Genomic DNA, 20755 nt, shown 5'->3' on the forward strand with positions numbered 1-20755 from the left:
TAGTAAATGTTCAGTAATAATAGACGCCTCCGAGTATCAGGTGTTGGCATGGGATTGCTGACTTGCGTGATTCTGTCCTCACTTGAGACACCGCCTAAAAAATCATTGTTGTGCATGAAGTATTGCCCTTTCCAAAGGAAAGCAGCAGAGATTGTACATATACAGCTCATAATTTATTTTCTTCCTGTTTCTATTTATGTATTCCATTGTATATGTTTTAAAGTATTATTTCATAAATAGCATCATTTAATCCATAGGCAGCTCCCGCAGTGAATGAAAGCAAAATTACTTTGAACAGAAAACAACGCTTTAAACACAATACCGCATTCAAGCCAAGAAAATAACTTGGACTCACATGAAAAGTTTCCCCCTCAAAATGTAATGATTTACACTGTGGAGAGTGGACTCTAAACTCAAACGTAGAGTATTTCCAGCTCCCCACTAAAATGTGTTTTGGGAGTCCTGATTATTTAATAGTCATGCCTATTTGTTAACAAGGCATTCGTGTAGCTGCCGGGTGCATGGAAGTATTCTAAAGAAGTGGAATGAGAGCAGGATGGAAACTCCCTGCCCTCAGCTGGTGACTGAAGCAGAACAGGAACTTGTGACATCTGAGTGGATACACTCATACATCTGGATAAAGAAAGGATGGTACTTAGGCTTAAATTCTTGCATGCACGTCCTGAATTTTTATGCTGATAGGATATTATTAAAATGTTGTATTTTTCCTTAGTGGCAAAGAGCTGATTTGATTGCACAGCCATTCAGTGCTAACACTCCCTTATCTGAGAGGAACTGAACCCATTTGAAATTACAAACTTCTTCATCCATAAATTTTTGAAACTCAATTACTTCCTTATTCATTTTTACAAACTTCTGCCATCATTCTCCCTAAGTATTGGATCTGTTTCAAATTTAAGTTTACAAGAAGTGCTTTGATGGCTTTATATTTATTAAGTGAAGATCAAAGACCTTCATTGCTTTTTTTTTTAGTCTTTTACATCTGCGAGGGATGACATAACATTTCAGATCACAGTCTGTCTTTCTACCAAAGAATTCGGCATGTGAATGCTTTCATTTTCAAACAATTCTTTCGATGCTTAAATGTTCTCCAAATTATAAGCATGCTGCCATCACACATGGAGTTTCAATGTCATATTTCAAGAACACAAGGAATTTAACAGACCATTCTTTATTTTCATCAGATACTGCCTTTTCTCTCTTTTTTTTTTTTCTGCAACGAAGTGCTTTGCCTTTTGAGTGCAGCTTCAGGACTTAGAAAGCATTCAAGTTGTCACTTTTCTAAGCAGAGCTCATAGAGAATATGGCTTTTGTTATGATATTTAAGGATCATATAGAAAATTTAAAATATGAATCACAGGTGGAAGGAATATAAACACCAAATATACACCAAAGATTATTGTTCAGAATATGTCGAGACTAAATATCAGTAAGAAAGGAACAAAACCCCAATAAGAAGGGGAGGAACAATCACAGAACAGGGAAACCCAATGATCAATGAATGTGAAAGGATAATCAAACTCACCAGTAATCAGGAAAACTATAAAATGAAGCAATAATATACTACTTAACACAAATTATAATTTAGTAAGACTTTAAGCCAGATATTGAGAAGGAATTTGAGTAAGTTGCACTTTAAATTGGCACCGAACCTCTTGCATAGTTGGCAATAGATTTGAAAACATCTAGTTTGTGAGTCAGCACTTCTATTTCTAGGAATATCTTGTAGAAAAAATGCACTCACTTATCGGGGCTATAGATAGCTGTGTTTGTAATGGTAATAACTGCTTCCAAAGAGCATTCGGATTAATCAAACAATCCATCAGATTGGTAAAGGAGAAAAAATAAACTGTGGTACTGTTGATGGTGAAATCTATGCAACAGTTAGTATCTACATGTATGAAGCTGGGCACAGAAAATGACTGAAAAAGGCATCCCGTAGGATTATTATTATTCATAGCCCTATCCAGTAGTTATTTTTAACTATTAAACCAATATCATATGCTATTAAAATTTATAAATATATAAATCATGAAATAAACTGCAAATTTTTATTTTAGTTGCCTCTCAGTAGGAAGGATGAATGAGAATCCATAGGAGACTTCAACTTCCTAAGTGCTATTTTAATTTCCACAAACGCTAAAAATGAAATGAAATAAAATGTTAATATTTCACTTTTCAATGGGGAGTCTACTGGGTTTTGACTTGTCATTCTTTGCACTTGTTGATTTTTTAAAAATCCAAGTATTAACAAGCAGTAACAGGCTATTTCTGAAGAGAAACAAGGAATCAAAGACAACTCTTTACAACTGTGAGTGCTAGGCAGGTGTAGGTACTCTGAAGAGCGTGTTCAACAACTGCAGACCTGGTATTTACAACATTTTGAGTATCATACAGACCTAGGGACAACACCAAGAACTTAATATGTTTGCCTCAAAGAAAAAAATAGGTGTTTCTTTCCTTTGGTTTTTGGGCCACACTGAGTAGTACTCAGGGATCAATCATGGTGGGGTTCAGGGACCATATGTGGCACTGAGGATTGAGCTTAGATTTGCAGTGTGCAAGGCAAGTGCCTTGCTCACTGTACTGTCTGGCCCAGGCCTCATCAAAAATTAAAATAAGTTAGGGAGAGGTAGATCGATAGTACATCGGGTAGGGCATTTGCCTTGTATGCGGCCGCCTGGATTCGATTCTCATCATTCCATATGGTCCCCCGAGCACCACCAGGAGTAATTCCTGAGTGTAAGGGCAGGAGTAACCCCTGTGCACAGCCAGGTCTGACCCAAAAACCAAAAAAAAAAAAAAGTTGGGGAAAGGAACAAATAATAGAACTAGATATAAAAAAATTGGGCAGTCTCCTACATTTTGTAACAGAAATAATTCGTATAATGTAAATGTTACTGGCGCCCACGCGAGCAAATCGAAGAACGGGATGACAAGTGATGATGACAAGTTAATGTAAAATAACTTGAAGATTCTAAGACAATGCCTTCCAAAGCGATTCAATGTGTCAAATAATCCTGTTTTAAGCAAGTTGTAATTTTGAAGCTGTTACTTTAAACTTGACTAAAACATGCACAAATAAAACAGTACATTCCTTATGGTAGTGACAAAATCAAACATGTACAGGCAGATAACCTTTTATTTGGGGGCCACATCTGGTGATGCTCAGAACTTACTCCCGGCCTGGTTTGGGGGCCACATGAAGTGCCATGGACTGAACCTGGGTAGGCTGCATTCAAGGCAGATGCTCTGTCTGCTGAACTACTTGTCCATTCCCCTGGGCTTGTAACTTGTAAGAGCAGCAACGACTGGGTAAAAGTGGACTAAGAACTAAAACCAGGCAATCCATTTTAACAGTCTATCTTTGACTTTTACCATCTTAGTTGACAGGAAAACAGGAATATTTGTCTTTGAATAGTGCTACAAGTATCACAGTAAATGCTGACAATAGGGCTTTAGCACTGAAGCTGACACAGGGGGTTTATGGTCCCCGTAAGACTCCTAAAGGGAACACAGGTCTTATCTCACAGGGAGCATAACTGCTCACATTATGAATGTGGGGTTGCCACACTGAATCCCCACAAAAACTTTACTGTAGCTGGGAAAATCATTGGTTCCAGTATTAATTTTCACTGTCTCAACTTGAACATTCTCATTTGATGTACCTATATATTTTGAAACACCTACTAAAGTAACAATCCACAAATGACTGATTCTCTAACCATTAACTGAAGGAAATCGATACTCATGCCTACATCATCAATCCATTGTTTGGACAGGTAATTTAACTTCTCGGATCTTGAGTTTCTTAAACAATAACTGAGTCTGGGTTAAATTATCTCCAGTAAAAAAAAAATAAAGCTCATGATGTCTCAATTGAGGTACTTCTTTCCCTTGTAAAGCGATCAAAGCCTCAGGTTTAACTTTTTGTTTAATGTGAGAATGTGATTTCCAGCAAAGGACTAACTGAAAACAGAACAAAAACCTGCAATAGAAACTAAGAGTTCAAAACACCATGACACAATCTCACCTAAAATCATCACATAATTCCTACTCTTTTGGAGGGTTTTTTTGGCCACACCTGGTGTTCAGGAGACCGTTTGTGGTTCCAGGGATCAAATGGGTCAGTTGCAAGTTATGCAAGCACCTTATTGGCTGTACTAGCTCTCAGGCCTATAAATCCTTTCTAAACAATGAACACTGGCAGTCGGGAGCTAAAGAATCATTTCAAACACTTGGTGCAGTTATTCCCTTAAAGCTTTAGCATTTATTATTAAAAAAATTTTTTTAATTGAATCGCCATAAATACAAAGGTATTTGATTGTCAGGTGCACAATGTTCTAACAACAATTCCTTCATCAGTGTCCACTGCCCTCCACTAATATCCTATTTCCTGTCGGACTTCCAGGCAGCCACTTTTCCCTTCCACCATGATCCCAGTGTTCCCTTCCTACTCCCCCCACTGCCCCGCACAATCCCACCCCTGTAGTAGCAGATCAGATCTGCTACTCTTTACTCCTACTAACATTTATTCTTTAGACAAATAGACCATATGCCATTAAATGAGAAAGTTCTAAGGGATTGCTATATTCATAGCAGCCTAATATTAGTAGTGCCAGTTCACTGAAGGGCCAGATACTGATTTTGTCTCATGTCTTCTGTACTATTTTATTCTACTTTTCTGTAGAATAAAAAAATTCTAGTAACGTGTTTCATGAATCCCTGGGGTCAAAACTCTAATGAAATGTATTTAAGAAAAAAAGCGCAACTACTTTTCTCTTCAACAGTTTAATTCTATAAAAACACAGAACATTTGAATTCTATAATAATCTTTTTGTTTTTGTTGAAAGCTATAACAGAAATTAGAACATCCTTTTCACAGATCAAGTACATTCAAATGAGCTCTCACATTTTCATTACCATCTTTGTAAAACTGAAGTTCTCCAGGTTTTCTCATGCAGGTTAAGAAGGTTGCATCACTTAATCATCAAAATACCCACTAAGCCAAGCCAGACACTTTGAAACAGTCAAGTATCTCCAATTTAATGTATTTGGCCAATATCCAATGCTATGAATAACTCAAGAGCCTGTAATTCTACAAATCTTTCAAGACATACTAATAACATCAGATGCACAAACTACTTTATTTGAAATGTAGCATTTTGGCAAGAAAGTGATACTTAACAGTTTGACTATGATTCAAAACCAAGTATAAAAGACCTTTATTTTCTGTTTCCTAGTACACATTTTTATAACATAAAAATGGCCTGCTGATTTCCTAGGATAAGAATTTCTAAGACATTTTTTTGTTTTGTTTTTGGGTCATACCCAACGATACACAGGAATTACTCCGGCTCTGCACTCAGGAATTACCCTTGGAGGTGCTCAGGGGACCATATGGGATGCTGGGAATTGAACCCTGGTCGGCCAGGCAAAAGCCCTACCCGCTGTGCTATTGCTCCAGCCCCTCTAAGACTTTTCTTATATGAATTTTTCTTGTATGAAAAGTTAAGAATTCACTTTGTAGAACATCACAAAGACATTTAAAGGAACTGCATCTTTTTTACCACTGCCTCCTTCACAACACTATGCAAAAAGAGCACGATTCTTCTGCACACAAATCCTCAGTAAATGTTCACTAAATTTAACTGCAGAGGATAAATGAAACACACAAAAATTGTGACAGAATATAAATACTGTGCAATAGTTACATAATTTCAAAGACAAGAGCAGGTATTTTACTCAATGAGGTAGATAAAAATATTCAAAAGTAAACTTAAAAAGTAAAGCATTTTTCTGAAATATCCGCATATTACGGATTTAAAATGTACCTCTGAATTTATGTGGTCAATATTAAATGCTTTCATAATTCTCAGATAAGCAGTTTCCACTGTTTTTTTATTTTTGGGGGGAGAGGGGCACACCAGGTGGTACTCAAGGCTGACTTCTCGCTCTTCCCTCACAGCAATGCTCGGAGAACCAGAGAATCATAAACAGTGTTGGGGAAGAACCCAGGTTGGCAGCATGCAAGGTAGGAGCCCTACCTGTTCTACTATTGTGCAGGCCCCCTAAGCAGTTTTCAATGTATATTATCCTTATTAAAGATTCTTGTTTAGCCAAGTAACCACTAAAAAAATAAGGCAAAATAATTAATTTTATTTCTTAAATGCCTACATATTTACAACGATAAAAATTTTTGTGCATTATATAACTTAAAAGGTACTTTCACATTTATTAACAATTAAAGGCTTAGAAAATTTACTCATGAAGAAATCAATGGCTTATCAAAAAAAAAGTCAACTATCATTAACTCAAAACTTTCTCATAATCATGAACAGCATTTAGTCATGAATACCTTCATTTACTTCCAAAACTATACTTGTTGGGTTTTCAGATTTAAAATTTCATTTTGATACAGGAAGACTTTACTCTACAGTCATATAAGGAAGGGAGCTTTTAATTCACGGTTTCATTATGGTCCATCGTATAAAGATATATTTTCATGACCATTACATGATGAGGAGCTAGCAAAAGAAGTACGCGAGCAGAGGGTAATAAATTGCCAACTAAGCATGCACCGAACCAACAAACTACTTTAGAACAGAGTAAGGCTTTGATTATTGCCAGCTCTTCAACAACATTCCAGTCCTTAAAGGTCACTGAATTTTATAATGATCTCCAAGCATTTCTCTTCCTGGTCACTTAGGCTTTGTCTAAACAGCTGGGTGTGCTGCCAGGCGACAACACCATCTCCTTGGCTTAATTCTGCTTCCAGAATAACTTCAGTGGCACCAGAAAAGTCCTGATATGAGTGAAGAGTTTTATCTGTTGGGAGGGAGAAAAAAAGAAACTTTGTTTTTGATAACTGAAGGAATGAAAGAGTTTGAAATTCATTTTATACACCTGCCTTGTAAGGAAAGATCCTTAAACCATACTAATTATTCATTATGAAGGAAATGCGTCCTTTCAGACGAAAGAATTTTTCCCCTTCTCTTAGTATTTCACAATAAAAAACATAAGCCCTTCTATAATAGTAAAGCTACACAGGTTTGAATTAAAAGGGCTTTTTTTAAATGTCGGATACATTTAAGTTTTCTTTCTTTTTCACTTTTTTATTGAATCGCTATGAGCTAGACCCTTACAAGGCTGTTTATGGTTGGATTTCAGTCATACAGTATTCCAACACCCATCCCTCTACCAGTGTGTATTTCCCAGCACCAGCGTCCTCAGGTTCCCTCCAATCACTCCCCCACCCCCGCCCCCTGTCTGCCTCTAATGCAGGCAATTTTCTTCTCTCTCCCCACCCCATTTTTTGGCATTGTGGTTTGTAATATTGATACTGAAAAGTTATCAAGAACAACCCTTTACCTATTTTTAACCTTTAGATCTTGTAAAAGGGCTTTTTCTTTTTTATTGCAAACATACAATACGTGAAAACCTGATACTTCCCCAGTTATCAAACACACACTTTACAATAATTAGTAATTGTCCAGTAACATGCTTACCTCCTGTAAGTTCTACTTGTGCTGAATTAGATCGCATTTTCCATTGTATTGTTCCAGTGTGAAAGGTTTGGCTACTTGTTTTAACGGAAATGCTATCTACTTTCAAGCCAACTACTCCACACTCAAACTTCCAAGAAATATACGCATAAGAAGATCCTTCCTTTCGGGCTAAATACACCTACAAATTAAGAAAGGTGAAAAGACTCATCAGAAATAGTAGAATCTGACTTTTGAATCAACTTCTCACGATAATCCATACATTTCTTTGAAATAAGTTCTTAACTCACCTGACATTTTGCATTCCACAACAGTCAAATTAATGCTATTTTTCAAAAAAATTTGTGGGTGGGGGAGCTCCTAAGCAGATCTCAGGGGGCCTGGTGCTGCAAAGGACCAGTGGTACTGAGGGACTCTAGGAGCACAACGGCAATGATTTCCATGTCATCTGCTCAGGGCCTAGTATAGCGTCTCTCTCTTGCATTAAACCCAACCTCTTTTGTTCTTGCTTTAAAAATCTTCTAGAAAAAAAATCATTGTTGGTATTCTATTTACATCTGGGAACCTATGTATTTTTTTTTTTCCAGGAAAAGAAATGGAGTAAGCGTTTTAGAACAGTTGGTACGGCAGTTTGCCTTGCACACGACCAATATAGGTTCGATTCCTGGCATCCTATTATGATCCCCTGAGCCCACCAGGAGTGATCCCTGAGCACCATTGGGTGTGGCCCCCAAACAAAAACCAAAGAAAAATACCAGAAGTTTTTAGAATGAGCTACAGATTGCAGAACTAAGTAATCTTTCATGGAAAATTATTTGAATTCCCTAAACTAGGTATGTATAAAAATTGCTCCATGTGACAAACTGAGGTGTATGGCGCTGTGAGATCTGTGACTGTTCACCTACACTCAGGGCAGCCTCACCACAATATCATTTGATAAATACGTGGCTCCTCTTGTAATTGTCTGGAGGAAAACCTGGGCTCAGATTTGCACCAATACTCCCTGGGAGTCATTAGTATCACCTGTGCAAAATGACTAGGCACCAAGGGATTCTCTAAAACTCACTCTGTTAAAGAAAAAGCTGGTAAAGGGAACGAGCTGGAAAAGACAAGTCATCAGAATGCTACTGGAGGGTGGCAGGAAAGAACTAAAGGAGTAGAGGAAAATTCTAGTCTATGTTTTAATATGTACTTCTGGGTCTTTGGGGGCCACAGCTAGTGATGCTTGGGGTTACTTCTGGCTCTGCATAAGGAATTATTCCTGGGGGTGCTTGGGGCACAACATACGATGCTGAGGATGGAACCCGGGCTGGTTGTGTGCAAGGTTTTAATGTCTTACCTGCTATACTATTGCTCTGGCCCCAATACTTCCATATTGTATATGTTTCAGAGCTCAGCAGTTTCAAATGTTTACCCAAAAATATGGGTATAAAATATGGTAGGCGGCTGGAGAGATTACAAAGGTTAAGCTGTGTTTTTTTTTTTTTTTAAGTATGTGGTCATCAGTGTGACCCTAAATCCTGGGACCTAGCACTTCACATGATCCCCAGAACAGCTAAGCAACTCCTGAGCACTGCTGGGTGTAGTCCCACAAAAGGAAACCAAACAAAAGCCTCTGACACCCAGCAAGAGGAAAAACAAAAAAAGACAGACTAAAGTAATTTACACTTCAAATGTGCTGATTATCCCAAGAACAGCCTTCATGATTACATATGAGTCTTGGGCACCTAAGAACTAAAAAATTATTTTTTTAGTTCTAAATGCATCAACGTTTAAGATACTAAAAAGTTAAAAATAAAATGGAATTCACTAAATATCAATTTTAAATATTCAGATTTCAAGGAACTGCAATTTTATGCTAAACCAAACCATAATGGTGATATAAACAGACCCTATTAAATCGAAAATTTATGTTATTTCTCTGGTTACTCTGTCACTGTCATCCCATTGCTCATCAATTTGCTCAAGCGGGCACCAGTAACGTCTCCATTTTGAGACTTGTTACTGTTTTTGGCATATTGAATATACCGTGGGTAGCTTGCCAGGCTCTGCCGTGCGGGCGAGATACTCTCGGTAGCTTGCTGGGCTCTCCGAGAAGGATGGAGGAATCGATCCTGGGTTGGCTGTGTGCAAGACAAATGCCCTACTGCTGTGCTATAGCTCCAGTCCACTACTCAATTATTTATACTATTAACAGTTTAAAATTTTTCTTTAGAAATACCTGGGAAAGATCTATACTGAGCTCCTTTATTTTTTGTGGAGGAGGTTACACCGCAGTGTGCACTCAGGAATTATTCCTGGTGGTGCTCAAGGAACCATTTGTAATGAGATGCCAGGGCTCAAATAAAGGCAAACACCCTACCTGCTGTACTCTCTCTAGACCCCATGATGCTAAGGGGCTACTCCTGGTTATGCACTAGGAAGTGACTCTTGGTGTGTAGGGAACCATATGGGATGCCGGGGATCAAATCAAGGTAGGCACCCTACCTGATGTAGTAGCTCTCGAGGGTCAGTAACATAAGCACCTTTTTTTCTTTTTTTGGCTTTTTGGGTCACACCCGGTGATGCAAAGGGGTTATTCCTGGCTCTGCGCTCAGGAATTACTCCTGGCAGTGCTCAGGGGATCATATGGGATGCTGAGATTAGAACCCGGGTTGGCCTCGTGCAAGCCCTACCCGCCGTGCTATTGCTCCAGCCCCAGTAATGTAAGTTAAGCATCTTAACTGCCATCTTATGTCTCCAGCCTATCCTCCCTGCTGCCCCTCCACCCCTTCTACCCACCGCATTCAGGCCAATATATTATAAAGCATTTTTAAAGGTGCTAAGGATACACAATACAATACTCAGTTTGGTAATGTGAAATGTAGCCAAACCTAAAATGTTTACAAACCTCCAGTTGGAGTGTCCTTTTTACATATAATACTAAGCCAGTATTTACAATTTAGGAGAATGAAATATAAACTCAAATAATTTAACTGTTTGGCCAAGAAGGAAAACCAGCATCTGCTTAACTTCTGATTATTCCTAACTTTATGAATTCACTGTCATCCCGTTGCTCATCGATTTGTTCGAGCGGGTACCAGTAACGTCTCTCATTGAGAGACTTATTGTTACTGCTTTTGGCATATCCAATACGCCACAGGTAGCTTGCCAGGCTCTGCCGTGCGGGCTCTCTGAGAGGGAAGGAGGAATCGAACACGGGTCGGCCACGTGAAAGGCAAAAGCCCAACCGCTATGCTATCGCTCCAGCCCAACTTTATAAATTATCTTAGACAAGGTTTTGTCTGTCAGCGATTGATGCTATCCTTGGGGGCCACCTGGGTGGTGCCCAGAGGTTGCTCCAGGCGGTGCTGGGAACCACAAAAAACTGGAGATTGCACTGGGGCCCCCTGCAGGCCACACACGTGCTCAGCCCTCAGTTCCCTTCAGCCCTCCTGTGGTTTTCCAAATGCGTGTAAGGCACTTGCCTTGCAGGTAGTGGACCATGGTTCCATCCTGGAGCACTGCATCAGGTCCCCTGAGCACACCAGGAGAGAATGCTAAGGACAGAGTCAGGACTAGCACTGATAGTTGGGCTCAATCCCACCCCTCCTTCCCTAAACAGGTGTGACTTACTGTTTGTGCACATACACATGCTCCATTTAAAATTTTTTTTCTTTTTCTTTTAAATAATGTAGGAGTACTGCTATTTGTTCAGCCATTGATTAAGCTGGCTGAACTGGGGGTATGCTCCATTTTACAAGCTGTGGGTGAATGATAAGTGAGTGTTGTTATCATGCTTTAGAAGAAGTGGCAGTAAAAGTTGAAGACAGAGACTCTCCTACACACTCAAATATGTACAGCATCTCCTTCCCCTCAGAATGACCCATTTTGTCCACTTTTGATATCTAGAGAGATACACATTACAACCCAGAGGAAAAAGAACAAAGTATCTGTGATTAGAACCTATAAGTTATGGGGCTGGAATAATAGCACAGCGGGTAGGGCATTTGCTTTGCACGCAGCCAACCCGGGTTCGATTCCCAGCATCCCATATGGTCCTCTGAGCACCACCAGGAGTGATTCCTGAGTGCAGAGCCAGGAATAACACCCCTGTGCATCGCCAGGTGTGACCTGAAAAGCAAAAAAAAAAAAAAAAAAAAACAAGCTAATTTGCCTTGCACACAACCAGCCTTAGTTCAACCCCCAGCATTCCATATGGTCCCCTGAGCACCACCAGGAGTCCAGGAGTAATTCCTGAGTGCTGAAGCCAGGAGCAACCCCTGAGCAGTTCTAGGTGTGGCATTCCTCACCGACCTCCTCAGAAAAAATGATTTTCTAAAATTTCAATACAATGCAAGGCTGGTATGTCCACTGGTATGGTTTCCTGGAGTTTCAATTTGTACTCCACTGTTTGAATCATCTTTAATATACTCATAAAATTATTCTCCTGCTTAGGCTGCAAAAGATGAACACTAATTAAGAGCATCACACAACAGACACCCCACAGACAGTTATTCCTACAGATATCCAGTCGAGTGTTATTGCAGTGGATTTTAATACTGGTAAACTGACATTGCCCATGAATCTTTTTTTTTTGGTTATTCACTTTTATCAGTCAATCAAACATGAATCACTATCAATTCTCAATGTATTTAAATATCTCAGTTCTATCCTTTTGATTATTCCATTTACAGCCTGTGGTATAACCTCTGGACCACTGATGCGACCACATCCTTTCCCTTGACTGAGCTCTTTCATGGTTCCTATTATTACAAAAGTGCAAGGTAATCAATCAGGTCTCTGAAACCTGACAACTGTTTACTGACAACTGTTTACTTCTGTTCTGCATTTCTACAATGTCTGCACCCCCTCCCATATTCCATAATTAACTCTTTCCTGAATATACCAGTTAGTTCTCATCTCAGTGGTCTCGTCCACCTTATCTTGCATGTCTCAGAACGCATTCCTCCCCTTCGATATCTACTGTCCTTGCAGTAAGAAACAACTCTATCTTTTGGAGAAGCCCACTAAGTCTCCCGACTTCTGCAGGGCCTTCTCTGACTCAAGAAGGGATAATGATTTTTCCTCCTCTCTTTTATCCCTTGGTATCATAGACTAATAAAGCAAGTATGGCACTTGCATTGCATGTGGCCCATCGGGTTTTATCCTTCACATCCCATACAGTCTGAGCTCGGCCAGGAGTGATTCCCAAAAACAGAGCAAAAAGTAAGCCCTTGCACTGCTAGGTATGGTCCCAAAAGAAAAACCAGAAAATCTGATAATGTACATGTTGAATGAATGACTAAACATAGCATGCACCCAAAGTGTTCAAAATTGACACAATTTTGTCAAGATAAAACTGCTCAAAAATTGAAACTACTCAAAAGACCAAGGAACATGGAAAAGACATAGTCTGAATGAAAACAGAGCCCTATGGAGATGCAACATTTTCACTATCATTATAATATACACTATACATTATCATGATAATATACACTATCATTCTTCTTTTTTTTTTTTTGCTTTTTGGGTCGCACCCAGTGATGCTCAGGGGCTACTCCTGGCTCATGCACTCAGGAATTACTCCTGGCAGTGCTCAGGGGACCATATGGGATGCTGGGAATCGAACCCGGGTCAGCCATGTGCAAGGCAAACGCCCTACCTGCTGTGCTATTACTCCAGCCCCTCACTCTATCATTTTTACATTCAACATTCTTTACTAAAAATTTGTTAGGCATTACACTAGATACATGAATACCTAGAGCAAAAAAGTGAGTGGAAAAAAAGGCAAGCTGGGATATATTTTACAATCTAGGAGTGCGATAAATACTTATATGCATATTTGTTGGTCAAATGTCACACATGGTACAAATGAGTCAATAAAAGAGAAAATGGATCCAGTGATCTGACACTGGAGGGAACAGGCTTACACCAAGTTCTGAGGAAAAGTTCAGCAACTAAAAGGTAAAGTCAAGGTGGTTTTGTGAAGAGGGCAGTGCAAGTTTGACACAGAGAGCAACCGCAAGGCCAGGTCTGACAAGTAGGAAGGGGTCACCCTTGGAAGAGAGGCGAGCTGTTTTTTACTTAAGCTCTCAGCAATGAGAGAGGTTTTGAAAATGTCTTTCTGGTTATAGCATGAAGAAAGCCCATCTTTAAAGGGACAGAGGCAAGTGCAGGGAGATTCGGGAGGAAGCTTTTTTCAAGGTGCGATCACTTGCCTCCTGAAAAGTATGCTTGTCTTCCTGAGTTAGCTTTTCATATTCCTTTCGGTCACTGAACAATATATTTGTTAAGTAATAAAATTTAAGAAGTCGTTTCCTGAAAAGTGTTCTGTGTTCCTTTGTTCTCCCCTCCTACCCCCCATTTGAGAGGGTACGAATACTCTGTTTTTAAATATCTTACAGCAGCTCTTTCATGATTCATGAAGAAAGGTACAGTGCGGAAAAGGTTCCAATGAAGAACAGTAATTGGGGCCATAACCCCCAATACTGATTTAGGGAGAGTAATACATGGGTGCAGTTAAGAGTCTAATATTTACTTTTCCATTTGGTATTAAGTATCGTAACCGGAAACGTATTTGCTTACTTTAAAAAAAATGACACCCTTTGTGAAAGCCTAAGAAGGCAAACTTGACTTGAATTGGGGCCTGTTTCTTATTTAATGGCCTTCGCATCTCATTTCCATTATTTAAATCTTTCTCATACAATACACTCTCTCGAGCGACCACATTCTATTTAGAGATCTCCAAACATGCCGTGTCCATGCCATGATTTTCCCTGCTGTTCTCTTGCCTTTCGAACACCTCCTCATCCTTCAGAGTCCAGCTCAAATGTCGCCTGCTTGGTGGAGCTTTGCCCAACTCCCACAGCCAGAGCTAATTACTCCCTCCTCGGTGTTTCCATAGCAATGTGTTGATATCCTTATTATAGCACTCTACTTCGTGGCTAAAAGATGGCTGTTTATGCTCCAATTTCCCTTGTTAGACTGTGAGGGCAAAACCGTATTTTGATTTTTATCAAGGTAGCTGAGAACAATGCCTGACACAACAGGGGTACAGTAAATGTTTACTGGTAAGGACACGTTTGAACTAATCATCTGAACAAATGAACTCGTCCAGTAAAGGAAAAAAACATTGCCCACTGAGAAGACCTATTTCTCAGGATATCCCATCTTTTGCAGCAGATCACTAACACTGCTGATTGTGAAGAGAGCCATGCCTTCCCTTCCCTTCAGCACGGATTATTCCTTAAGTGAATAACCGATTCTAGCTGTTTTCCATTCGCAGGAATTTTTAAAATAAGGTCAGTCTTCAGAAGTTTTTCATCCTCTCTCAACAACTATATAATCACAGATACACAGTATCTTTACATTTCAAATTTTATCATTTTATTTATCCTCTTTAATGACAAAAATTCCTGTATCTACAATTTTTAATAATCCTCCAAGTTATTCTTGGTTCAATTCTGATTTGATACACCAACGTAAGTTTTTGAACAAAACTCAAGGTTGGATAAAGTGAGCAGATCTTATCTAACTTTTGTCTTGTTTGCCTAGCACAGTGATAAGTCACAAGAAGCTATTAAAGTGTAGCTCACTTTTTAAAAAACCTTTCCAATTTGACTTTGAACAACTTCCTTCCCAGTCAACCATTTAGGAAGTCCACTTACAAGCATTTTCCATAAACGGATTCCTAAAAAAATCCATCAACAATATGGTAGCCTGATCTACAGAGAATACTTATTGAGCTTATTTGCCCCAAAGGGAAGGGCAGTAGAGAAGCAAAGCTTCTTATGATATTTCACAGGTGACAAGTACAAGTTGGTGTAAGTGAACGATAGCAACCTTAACAAACATGTCTTTATATTTAGGAATAGACAGAATAACCAACTGTTGCTCAATCACTTATATTCTTTTTTGTTTCTGGACCACACCAGCTGTCCTCAGGACTTCAGGGCTTACTCATTGTTTTTGCACTTAGGGATCACTCCTGGCAGTCTCTGGGGACACATGGAGTATCAGGGATTAAACCCAGGTCAGCCTCCTCCTGCAAGGCATCTTACCCACTGTACTATCTTACTATCTCTCTGGCCCCCTCAATCAACCAATTCTTACAGAAGGATATTAGATGTATAGCTTTTGAAACTTTGAACTAAATCTGTTAAGCACCCCTACCTATAGTTCAAGTAGGCAATTAATAATTACCTGTGAAACAATTAAGTAACAATCTACTTCACATACTCATGCAAAAACTGGTCACATGAATTGGCATATATTTGAATATTTTTGCCCATGAAAGAATTAAATTTAATCTCTTTGATTAAAAAAAAATGTTAGAGGTTCCTAAACTTATTAGACCGATCATCCCGTCTTCAGAAAAAGTCATTCAGTATCGCCCTGGAAATCTATCATATTTTTAAGCAAACAGAAATGCTTGGTCCCCCCAGCCCCTTACAGGTACCCATGGACATTATCAATACCTTCAATTGTTTCAGCACCCCAGGTGGTAATAACATGGCTCAAAGAGTTGGGAGACAATGATATCAAGGCATGAATTTCAAATGGGCTTTGATGAACTCAGTACTGGGAGCAGGATTTTCTTTAACTAAGTTTCAGAGTTACTACAGGGCTGGAGCTATAGTACAGCAGGCAGGGTGCTTGCTGTGCTGACTTAGGTTCAATCCCTGCACCCCATTATCATCCCCTGAGCACTCTAGGTGTGATCTCTGAGCTAAGAACCAATAAAAAGTCCTGTGTATCGTCAGGTGTGGTCCCCAAAGCAAAACAAGAATGAGAAGTAATTTAAATAATATTTTTAAAAAATTAAAATTACAATTTCCCCTGGTTTGAGGGACACATCTGGAAATGCTCAGGGCTGCCCCTCGCTCTGTGCTCAGAGAACACTTTTGGTGGTGCTTGGAGGACCATGTGCGTAGGTTCCAGAGGCTGAACTGTTTGCCGTGTGCAAGTACCTTAACCTCTGTTCTATCTCTCCAGCGCCCACATAAAATTTTATCCCACACACAACTGAAAAATAAAGCTGACCTCTATTTGTTTAAGCAATTACAAAGATTTTAAACTATTTCATGCATTAAATTACCATGTTCCAGTCTGTTTCAACTTTTCTGAATATGGATTCCATTTTCCACACACCATTCTCCCATCCAGAAATGGTTTCATTATTATTTGAAATGCGAACATAATGATCTTTCACAATATTGTAACAAAGGTGGAGCTGTTTAGAAATCTTCTCATTTTCAGAGGGGATGAACAGGGTTTCTTTTCTCTTAAAAAGAAAGCAGAATTAGTTTCTTGGCATAATGAAATATATATTATTATATATCACAAGAGGAACTTCTCTGGATAGAGATAAAGAGATTCCTTCAATTTGAAAATTTAAAAGTTGGTGCCATTAAAAAAAATCAGAAAGTAGGGGGCTGGAGTGATAGCATGGCGAGTAGGGCGTTTTTGCCTTGCATGAGGCCGACCTGGGTTCGATTCCCAGCATCCCATATGGTCCCCTGAGCACTGCCAGGAGTAATTCCTGAGAGCAGAGCCAGGAGAAACCCTGTGCATCGCCGGGTGTGACCCCCCCCAAAAAAAAATCACCAAGTATTTGATAGGCTTTAAAATTATTTATCACGCTGATACAAGCCTCAAACTACTAATATCTTAGACTTAGATTACTGTAATCAATTCCTAAAGCTAACTACCAGGTTTTAACTCTAATCTCTCCCATTCATATTTCACATAATAATGAAAGTAATTTTTCATTCTTTTTGGACCCAAGGGCATCATACATACAAAAATATGTGTTCTACCATTGAGTGCATTCTGATCCAAAGTAGCTTTTCAAATACATAGAGTGGACTATGTCATCTTGTTGATTACTGACTTTCCACTAACCTTCACCTCTACATAAAGCTTAACCAAAGGTAAAAATGTCCTCTAGGATTTGTCTCCATCTTCTCCAACTACATTTCACTTTATTCTTCCCTTTTATCTCTGTTCCTTCTACCATATGACTTTCCTTTTCTTTCTCTAAAGAATCCTCATTCCTGCCAATGGGCCTTGTACATGCTGTTCTTTTTCTGGAGCACTATCCTTTTTACTTTCCATATACTTGATTCTCTCTCATCTTTAAGGACTCAATGTAAAGCCACTTCAGAGTATCCTTTTCTGATTCTCTAAACAAGGAGACTTCCTAAGGCATATATTCTGAAATAATCTTGCACAGACAAAATTACTATAAAAAACTCATCCTTTATCTTAAAATTCCAGGCAAAATCTTGCATCTTAATAAAAAAGAAATCCCTTTGTTTTAATTTCAAAATCATCTTTGAATCTAAGTTTTTTAAAGATGATATATGTATCCTATATCATGTACCACAGACACATTCATTCCTTCTCTCCTAGAAGAGGGCATTTTGATCATTGTGTGATTGTAACCCACACATGAAAGCTTGTAACTATCTCACGGTGATTCAATAAAATTTAAAAAAAAAAAAAAAGGGCATTTTAGGGCAGAAAATTCGTGGTAGAGGATCATCCTGTGAACTATAAGCTGATTAGGAAAATCTGAAGCCTGAGCATTAGATGCCAGTGGTATCCTCTCCCAGTTTTTTTTTTTTTTTTTTGGGTCACACCCGGTGTTGCACAGGGCTCATGCACTCGGGAATTACTCCTGGAGATGCTCAGGGGACCATATAAGATGCTGGGAATCGAACCCGGGTCGGCCTTGTGCAAGACAAACGTCCTACCATCTGTGCTATTGCTCCAGCCCCTTATTTTATCTCTATCATTATCAAATTATCTCTATCATTATCAAAAATCACCCATTATTTTAGTTTATGTTAATATCATGCTATTTAGCAATCAATCAAGAAAATGTATTTTTCAACATCAGGTACTATGTATTAATGTAAAAATTTTATGTAAAAATGTACAAAGAGCTAATAAATAGAAAATAAGATATCTTAAGGTAAATAAAATATTATAAGAATATATAACATTTTATACATTAGAATTCTGAATGTCATTACATGTATAAAAAAGAACTGTTACTGCAAAAATGTTACAAGAAAAATAAATTTATTATTTTTTAGAAATTGTAATCATTTATAGTTACGTATAGTCATGTATAGCACACTACACTTAAAAAAAGCATGTAAGAATAACTCTCAATTCATTTATTCTTTACTAAATATATTTCAGAGCACTGAAATGAAATGAAATATATTTCAGAGCACTGAAATGAAATTTCAGAGCATTAAGAAATGAAATGAAAATAAAAATTTAAAGTTAACATCTATTATGGTCTTTTAAATTTAAGACTAAAACTTTTCTGTCTGAAATGATATAACCAATGTTCTATTTGTCTAAATGACTTCAAGATCTATTCCGTAATTTTTTGGACATTTTTCAATTTATTTGAGAAATAAACATATACCTATCGATAAAAATGATTTTTAAAAATCCATGGATTGAATATGATCTGAAGTAATTGAGAAATTTAAAAACAGTCTCAAAAGGGAAAACAATCTAGGTATATGACCCAATTCATTATTTTAAAAATGTAATCAATGTACATGCCATGTAAGAGGAAGCACACCATGCATAAAAAGAAAAAGAAATGAAGACCTAAATAATATCGATGTTTTAAATTGGACACAGCTGTGAATTAAATTAGCTCTTTTAGATTGGCTTCATTTAGATTTATACTTGTAAACTGCATTGCATCAGCAGTGATTCGAATTATCTGTTGAATTTAGATCTTGTAATTCTATGTGGCTAAACTGACACTTTTGACTGCTGCTACAGATGACAGGATACATTTTAAAGGAAACCAAGTTTACTGGGAATACTTTGCCCCCCCCTCAGACATACTCCTTTGTTAGAGAAGAAAGTAGGAATGAGGTCAAATTTAGAAAAATTAGATATAAAACTTAAACTTGGAACTATAATATTTATTCTGTGGTGGGTTATTTTCATTTAAAGCATTTTTAGACATCAGCATGAAGGTTACTCTTAGGCATCGAAGACAATACTTGGAAGGGAAGTTGGGGTTATTTAGGAATGTCAATAGGCTTGTTAACATTCTGGTTTGCAGAATTTGTTAAGATTCACACTGGTCACCAGTGCGTTTTTCTATATCTACTTCAGCAAAAGTTATACTCTACTATAGTTTACATAAGATTAAAAAAAAAATCGCATTTCACAGGGCCAGAGCAATAGCACAGCAGGAAAGGTGCTTGCTCTACACACACTTAATCCAGGTTTAATCCTGGGTACCTCAAGTCTCGCCAGGAGTGATCCCCTGAGTGCAGAGCCAAGGAGTAATCCCGAGCACTGTTGGTTGGGCCCCAAACAAAAACAAATAAGCAAACAAACAAACAAAAATCCCATTTCAAAATGCTTTACTAGTTCTTTCAGATGCACTACACAATCATTTTATTGGTTCTCTTCAAATATTGACATTATGAGCAATTGTTCTAAACACTTAATTGAAAGGTCATGACCAACACAATTTTTTCAACGAAAAGACATACAACAGGAAGCAGGAAGTGAGAAAATGATCATACTATAATGATAAAATACCTCTAGACCCATTTCTCCTCGGGCTACTCTCCAAGCCACTGATCCAGATATTCTTCCACCAAGTTCTCCAGGTTTAGGGGTCTTGGGAGAAATAAATTCAACAAGCTCCACAATTATCCTCTGAAGGAGTTCTTTTCTTCTGTTTTCTGACAAAGATATTTGTCTCTGTAATTTATAATTTTAAAAATGACATTAAGATTAGGGGAATGTAGACAGAGGTTCAGCTCTAAATAAGAATATAATGAAACATTATATGACTGAAATGTAAACATGAAAGTTTGTAAGTCTGTAACTGTACCTCACGGCGATTTATTAAAATATAAAAAATTTAAAAAATAAACATATGAAATAAAATTTTAAAAAGAATATAATGAAAACATTTGTAGTTTAAGGAGAATTTCAAAGAAGTAACCACTGTATATATAATATATGTCATATATATAATCATCTGGAAAATAAAAACATCATGGAAAATGCAAATTTTTATGTTAAGAAACCATTTAATAACCATATCCAAGTCTCTTAAGATTTTCACTGTGGCAGATTAAACATGGAGGCAGTGATTTTTAGTTACTGTCTGTGACAGACAAATTGTGGTAGACCAACTTTCTGTGAAGAAAAGCTAGAAGAGGGGCTGGAGAGATATCAGAGCA

At 38.1% G+C, this 20755-nt stretch overlaps 1 protein-coding gene across 2 annotated transcripts in view; it reads right to left on the reverse strand.

Annotated features, from left to right (window-relative positions):
• Window positions 1–4802: 4802 nt before the first annotated feature.
• NGLY1 (N-glycanase 1) overlaps window positions 4803–20755 on the reverse strand; it is a 66823-nt gene continuing 50870 nt past the window's right edge. Inside the window, exons 9-12 of one of the 2 annotated variants that reach the window (XM_055136897.1) lie at window positions 20103–20267; window positions 16606–16791; window positions 7530–7707; window positions 4803–6849 (exon numbers count right to left, since the gene is read on the reverse strand). In XM_055136897.1, the coding sequence (XP_054992872.1) occupies window positions 6674–6849; window positions 7530–7707; window positions 16606–16791; window positions 20103–20267 (705 nt within the window). In that variant the 3' untranslated portion in view covers window positions 4803–6673. The remainder of the gene's footprint in view (window positions 6850–7529; window positions 7708–16605; window positions 16792–20102; window positions 20268–20755) is intronic. The other variant, XM_055136898.1, reaches the window with a different exon arrangement.

This window comes from Sorex araneus, chromosome 4 (genome assembly GCF_027595985.1).
Source record: "Sorex araneus isolate mSorAra2 chromosome 4, mSorAra2.pri, whole genome shotgun sequence".
Lineage (NCBI taxonomy): Eukaryota > Metazoa > Chordata > Mammalia > Eulipotyphla > Soricidae > Sorex > Sorex araneus.